At 37.9% G+C, this 7638-nt stretch overlaps 1 protein-coding gene across 2 annotated transcripts in view; it reads left to right on the forward strand.

Annotated features, from left to right (window-relative positions):
* LOC128233705 (3-keto-steroid reductase/17-beta-hydroxysteroid dehydrogenase 7-like) overlaps positions 1 to 7124 on the forward strand; it is a 33928-nt gene extending 26804 nt beyond the window's left edge. For both annotated transcript variants that reach the window (XM_052947521.1, XM_052947527.1), the window contains 3 exons: positions 71 to 127; positions 4208 to 4306; positions 4725 to 7124. In XM_052947521.1, coding sequence (XP_052803481.1) covers positions 71 to 127; positions 4208 to 4306; positions 4725 to 4895 — 327 coding nt within the window. In that variant the 3' untranslated portion in view covers positions 4896 to 7124. The remainder of the gene's footprint in view (positions 1 to 70; positions 128 to 4207; positions 4307 to 4724) is intronic.
* Positions 7125 to 7638: the final 514 nt, after the last annotated feature.

A 7638-nucleotide genomic window follows, 5' to 3' on the forward strand; every position in this document is an offset into this window, starting at 1 on the left:
TTTAAATATATAATCTCAAAATATGCAATGTGTGTGATTTTTGTATTCAGTGTTGAGTGTTGTATTTCAGATGAGATTCTTTGTGCCCAACCTGTCCTGTTCTGCCTATAATGGTGCTGAAGCTCTGGTATGGACTTGATCACATTTAAAAAAAGAACATAGTAAAAAAAAAAACAGTATAAGAGCATTAGAGGTCAGGTAGTGTATTTGTATGGGTGACCATCTCTAAATGAAGGGGTCATAGTTTGGTTCCATGGCCTTTTATAAGACTCTTGCAGGTATTCCAGTTTCCATCCAAGAAACTTGAGCATGACTCAAGTGTGATTCTATGTTTAGAATAAGGTTTCAGTTTAAAAACATGACTGTACAGGTATGGGTGACTTCTGTAAAACTTGGTTGCCTGTACAGGTATTGGTGTCTACTGTAAAACTTGGTGGCCTGTACAGGTATGGGTGTCAACTGTAAAACTTGGTTGCCTGTACAGGTATTGGTGTCTACTGTAAAACTTGGTTGCCTGTACAGGTATGGGTGTCAACTGTAAAACTTGGTTGCCTGTACAGGTATGGGTGTCAACTGTAAAACTTGGTTGCCTGTACAGGTATGGGTGTCTACTGTAAAACTTGATTGACTACAGGTATGGGTGTCTACTGTAAAACTTGGTTGACTACAGGTATGGGTGTCTACTGTAAAACTTGGTTGACTACAGGTATGGGTGTCTACTGTAAAACTTGATTGACTACTGGTATGGGTGTCTACTGTAAAACTTGATTGCCTGTACAGGTATGGGTGTCAACTGTAAAACTTGGTGGCCTGTACAAGTATGGGTGTCTACTGTAAAACTTGGTTGCCTGTACAAGTATGGGTGTCTACTGTAAAACTTGGTTGCCTGTACAGGTATGGGTGTCAACTGTAAAACTTGGTGGCCTGTACAGGTATGGGTGTCTTCTGTAAAACCTGATTGCCTGTACAGGTATGGGTGTCTACTGTAAAACTTGGTTGCCTGTACAGGTATGGGTGTCTACTGTAAAACTTGGTTGCCTGTACAAGTATGGGTGTCTACTGTAAAACTTGGTTGCCTGTACAAGTATGGGTGTCTACTGTAAAACTTGGTGGCCTGTACAGGTATGGGTGTCTTCTGTAAAACCTGATTGCCTGTACAGGTATTGGTGTCTACTGTAAAACTTGGTTGCCTGTACAAGTATGGGTGTCTACTGTAAAACTTGGTGGCCTGTACAGGTATGGGTGTCTTCTGTAAAACCTGATTGCCTGTACAGGTATTGGTGTCTACTGTAAAACTTGGTTGCCTGTACAGGTATGGGTGTCTACTGTAAAACTTGGTTGCCTGTACAAGTATGGGTGTCTACTGTAAAACTTGGTTGCCTGTACAAGTATGGGTGTCTACTGTAAAACTTGGTGGCCTGTACAGGTATGGGTGTCTTCTGTAAAACCTGATTGCCTGTACAGGTATTGGTGTCAACTGTAAAACTTGATTGACTACAGGTATGGGTGTCTACTGTAAAACTTGGTTGCCTGTACAGGTATGGGTGTCAACTGTAAAACTTGATTGACTACAGGTATGGGTGTCTACTGTAAAACTTGATTGACTACTGGTATGGGTGTCTACTGTAAAACTTGGTGGCCTGTATAGGTATGGGTGTCTACTGTAAAACTTGGTTGACTACAGGTATGGGTGTCTACTGTAAAACTTGATTGACTACTGGTATGGGTGTCTACTGTAAAACTTGGTGGCCTGTACAGGTATGGGTGTCTACTGTAAAACTTGGTTGACTACAGGTATGGGTGTCTACTGTAAAACTTGATTGACTACAGGTATGGGTGTCTACTGTAAAACTTGGTTGCCTGTACAGGTATGGGTGTCTACTGTAAAACTTGATTGCCTGTACAGGTATGGGTGTCTACTGTAAAACTTGATTGCCTGTACAGGTATGGGTGTCTTCTGTAAAATTTGGTTGCCTGTACAGGTATGGGTGTCTACTGAAAAACTTGGTTGCCTGTACAGGTATTGGTGTCTACTGTAAAACTTGGTTGCCTGTACAGGTATTGGTGTCAACTGTAAAACTTGGTGGCCTGTACAGGTATGGGTGTCTACTGTAAAACTTGATTGCCTGTACAGGTATGGGTGTCTTCTGTAAAATTTGGTTGCCTGTACAGGTATGGGTGTCTACTGAAAAACTTGGTTGCCTGTACAGGTATTGGTGTCTACTGAAAAACTTGGTTGCCTGTACAGGTATTGGTGTCAACTGTAAAACTTGGTGGCCTGTACAGGTATGGGTGTCTACTGTAAAACTTGATTGCCTGTACAGGTATGGGTGTCTTCTGTAAAATTTGGTTGCCTGTACAGGTATGGGTGTCTACTGAAAAACTTGGTTGCCTGTACAGGTATTGGTGTCTACTGTAAAACTTGGTTGCCTGTACAGATATGGGAGTCTACTGTAATACTTGGTTGCCTGTATAGATATGGGTGTCTACTGTAAGACTTGGTTGCCTGTATAGATATGGGTGTCTACTGTAATACTTGGTTGCCTGTACAGATATGGGTGTCTACTGTAAGACTTGGTTGCCTGTACAGGTATGGGTGTCTACTGTAAAACTTGGTTGACTACAGGTATGGGTGTCTACTGTAAAACTTGATTGCCTGTACAGGTATGGCTGTCTTATATAAAACTTGATTGACTGTACTGGTATGGGTGTCTACTGTAAGACTTGGTTGCCTGTACAGGTATGTGTGTTTACTGTTAAACTTGATTGCCTGTATAGGTATGGGTGTCTACTGTAAAACTTGATTGCCTGTACAGGTATGGGTGTCTACTGTAAGACTTGATTGCCTGTACAGGTATGGGTGTCTACTGTAAGACTTGATTGCCTGTACAGGTATGGGTGTCTACTGTAAAACTTGGTTGCCTGTACAGGTATGGGTGTCTACTGTAAAACTTGATTGCCTGTACAGGTATGGGTGTCTACTGTTAACTTGGTTGACTGTAAGACTTGGTTGCCTGTACAGGTATGTGTGTTTACTGTTAGACTTGATTGCCTGTACAGGTATGGGTGTCTACTGTAAAACTTGATTGCCTGTACATGTATGGGTGTCTACTGTAAAACTTGATTGACTGTACTGGTATGGGTGTCTACTGTAAGACTTGGTTGCCTGTACAGGTATGTGTGTTTACTGTTAAACTTGATTGCCTGTATAGGTATGGGTGTCTACTGTAAAACTTGATTGCCTGTACAGGTATGGGTGTCTACTGTAAAACTTGATTGCCTGTACAGGTATGGGTGTCTACTGTAAGACTTGATTGCCTGTACAGGTATGGGTGTCTACTGTAAAACTTGTTTGCCTGTACAGGTATGGGTGTCTACTGTAAAACTTGGTTGCCTGTACAAGTATGGGTGTCTACTGTAAAACTTGGTTGCCTGTACAAGTATGGGTGTCTACTGTAAAACTTGATTGCCTGTATAGGTATGGGTGTCTACTGTAAGACTTGATTGCCTGTACAGGTATGGGTGTCTACTGTTAACTTGGTTGACTGTAAGACTTGGTTGCCTGTACAGGTATGTGTGTTTACTGTTAGACTTGATTGCCTGTACAGGTATGGGTGTCTACTGTAAAACTTGATTGCCTGTACATGTATGGGTGTCTACTGTAAAACTTGATTGCCTGTACAGGTATGGGTGTCTACTGTTAACTTGGTTGCCTGTACAGGTATGGGTGTCTACCGTAAAACTTGATTGACTGTACTGGTATGGGTGTCTACTGTAAGACTTGTTTGCCTGTACAGGTATGAGGTATGTGTGTTTACTGTTAAACTTGATTGCCTGTATAGGTATGGGTGTCTACTGTAAGACTTGGTTGCCTGTACAGGTATGGGTGTCTACTGTAAAACTTGATTGACTGTACTGGTATGGGTGTCTACTGTAAGACTTGTTTGCCTGTACAGGTATGAGGTATGTGTGTTTACTGTTAAACTTGATTGCCTGTATAGGTATGGGTGTCTACTGTAAAACTTGATTGCCTGTATAGGTATGGGTGTCTACTGTAAGACTTGATTGCCTGTACAGGTATGGATGTCTACTGTTAACTTGGTTGACTGTAAGACTTGGTTGCCTGTACAGGTATGTGTGTTTACTGTTAAACTTGATTGCCTGTACAGGTTTGGGTGTCTAATATAAAACTTCATTGCCTGTACAGATATGGGTGTCCAAGCAGAGGCTGGCAAGTTTGAACCCGAGGATAAAGTACCTCAGTCACTGTTCTGTGTTTGGAAAGCGCTTCATAGCGGAAGAAAAGGTGATATTTTAAACACCATATATAAACTTTGAAATAATCAATCTGTCCGTTATGCAAGAATCATGTTTCATCATATTTCTGATTGTTAAACTTCAAGGCAATCACTTACATATATGCCAGATCTTGTCAAATTTACTGACAAAATATAGTCCTTTTGTTTATCACTGTAAAATATCAAAAGCTTTTGACGACGAGTAAGTCATGTTTCTACTTAACGATATAATGCTTTTTGTGAGTTGTAAGTTGAACCAATGCAATATGAGGGCACTACAAATTAATGGTTTAGTTTGGATTAATAATCACAATGGAATTGCTGTTTGTATGGTTTGTGTCGATTATTTCCATCCTGTCTGTATTGCACACATGGAAAGTTTGAATGCGTTTGCAGCTAAAAAAATTGATATCTCCTGAATTTCAGTTGCATGTGAGTGATGATGATGCGGACAGTGTATACAATGAACTGGAGAAACTATACCAGGGATTCAAACACCAGTATGAACAAGCCAACATCATACATTCCGACCAATCATTTTCAGGGTGTCTGCATAATGAGCAGTCCAAGGAACAAATAGCAAATGGCTGGCATTGAGTTTCACATTTTAAGCTCCAGTGATTTTTGTAAGCAAACAATTCAGGTACTGGCATAGTTTTTTTTCACTGTCATACAAAAACTTCAACTATGGCCATAGCTAAGAAGCTGTCTGAACATAGCTTATAAACTGTCTGTGAAAATTAACATGAAACTTTGTATTCATACAGAGGGGAGGAGCATTTAGTTGCTGCAGTGCCAAAGAACCATAATACAATCATGCATATTTATTAAGTTATCTCCCCTATACCATTTTTTCATAATAAGTGTTTGTACGGGCCATATCAAATGTTCTAAAGGATTGAAAATTAATGAAACTTGAAATATTGAGGCGGTGAGAAGAAGTGCAATGCACAAGAACCATGAGCCTCCCCAACACATTTCTTAAGTTATCTTTTTTAACCTGTTTTCTGTTGGAAATGGGGGGTTTTCTGTGCCATATCTTGAAATGTTCTAAAGGATTGAAATGAAACTTAGATGGCAATAAGAGAAAGTGCAGTACCCAAGATTTTTAATTCTACCCTGCATAATAATTAAGTAATCTTTCCCTTAACCGGATAAGTTTCCTTAATGGGTTCAGGCCATATCTTGGAATGTTCTAAAGGGATTCAAATGAAACTTGGTATATAGCTAGATGGCAATGATATTATTTAATGTTTGAAGATCCGTCATGCAGCATTCGTCTCCTACTGATATTTGTGAATTTCAATTGCTACTTTTTTATTTCATTGCTTGAAATTTGCTTCAAAATTTAATTCTCAAACCTGCCCATATCTTTGCATGTTATGATATTTTTTTCAACTTGTGTATATATTGCTACAACCATTGAATGATTCACATTCAACCAGCACATTGTGTTACAACTTTCTGCCTTTTTATAGAAAATGGAGGATTGCTTCCAGCAATTCTCTTGTATTACGGTAATATGTTAGTTCATAGGAAGACCCAAACCTTGCTTCAAGTCCCAAGCATCGGCATCTGCTTGATGATGTCCAAGTAGTTTTATTATAAGGATTTAACCTTAAACATACGTAAACACAAATGTGACGATTATCTGAGCATAGTTTTATTATGGTTGAAATTTAAAGTTGTTCTTGAATTTATATATTATGGTATGTTAACATATGATTCCTAAAATGTATGAACATTCAATTGTCAGTTATTGCACTAAGAAGTTGTTGTTTTTAATTGTCCTTGACCATTTTACTTGTCTGTGATCAATATTTGCCCAATAAGACTGTATTATGCCCAAGTCCTGACCTTATAAAGCCAGGCAATTCCATATTGTATTTTATGTAAATGTAATTATGTCATTTATTTGCTGATTTACTGAATTTATGTGTTACTTTTTCTATCGAGTTTCTTGGTGCTGTCATTGGTAATGTATATTTGCAGAACATTAAGCTGCTGTTGTTAATTTGATTTAATGACCGAATTTTAAGATACAATAAGTTATGATGAAAATGATATTCACCTTTTCTGACCTTTTAAAGTTCAATTCCCATGAACCATTTATGTAAGGTACTGATATTGTGTTTATAGAGGTTATTCCCTAAATTGCTTAATTTGGAGTTTTAACGCGATATATTTTTTTCTATTTTTCCCCAAGTTGCTACATGTGGTGTTTTACCAAAATCTATTGACTTTATTACATGTGTTTTTTTTTATCAATATTGATTTCCTTCTATTATTTCTTAAGTAGTTAAATGTGGTGTTTTTAAAATGTATATGGAATTTTATATTGAATTTGTTATCTCTTGCTGTCTCGGTAAAACTTTATTTTACAGTCATTTTAAATTTTTCCTACATGCCCCAATCATATTGTTGTGCTTAACTTGTTAATTGTTTATTTTTTTTAGATTTGTTAAATGATGCAAATTCATGAAGGTCAGGTCTAGAAGTTCAGTTATATTGTTGTCCCTGGACTAGGTCCAATTTTTCAACGAATGCATTCAAATTATTTTTGCTACTGAGGTAATTTGTTCTTCTCTAGTATAAAAGAGAATATGATACTACAGACCTAGTTTCATAAGGTTGTTGTACTGTATATTACCATAGTTCTTCAAATTGTTAGCATGGAACTTATTTTATGTACAGTTGTACTTGCTGTACACCAAACTGTATTTGCCTATTTTAGTATTATGTCTGTACATCTCAGGAATTGAGTTGTTATATATTTACATTTGCTGTATATTACGTTTTATAACAATAATAATTCCTTGTATTTCATGTGTCTTCATTCTGTCTTTTAGCCACTACAATATGGACTGCAGACTGAAGCTGTTTTCTAGATTTTTTTCAAAACAAGGTCACAAAAGAACAGTGCGGAAATAATCATGCAGAGATTGAATCATTGTTTGCACAATGCAATGTGTAATAATAATTGCAGTCACACATTGCAGAAATACAATATTAGCCTAGGGCACAGAAATACAAGTTTTGGTGATATTATTGTGTATGTGTACTTAAGACCAATTGAAATGTGGCAGTTCTGGGTACAAAAAATGAATTCTTAACCTAACTATTCTTACTAAAAAATTTGAACACGAATCAGTGCAAAACTAGGTCATTACGTAAAACAACAGTCCGGATTAATTTTTGTTGGTCGGTAGTTAACCTGCTGTCTCAATGGTCACTAAGACTTGTGTATCCCCAGATGTGCTCACACGGACAGGGATGTGTTCACACAGGTAATCCATGTAAACCCCCGAGATGTGCTCACGCGGACAGGGATGTGTTTTCT

The sequence above is a fragment of the Mya arenaria genome, chromosome 1 (genome assembly GCF_026914265.1).
Source record: "Mya arenaria isolate MELC-2E11 chromosome 1, ASM2691426v1".
In the NCBI taxonomy this organism is placed as follows: Eukaryota; Metazoa; Mollusca; class Bivalvia; order Myida; family Myidae; genus Mya; species Mya arenaria.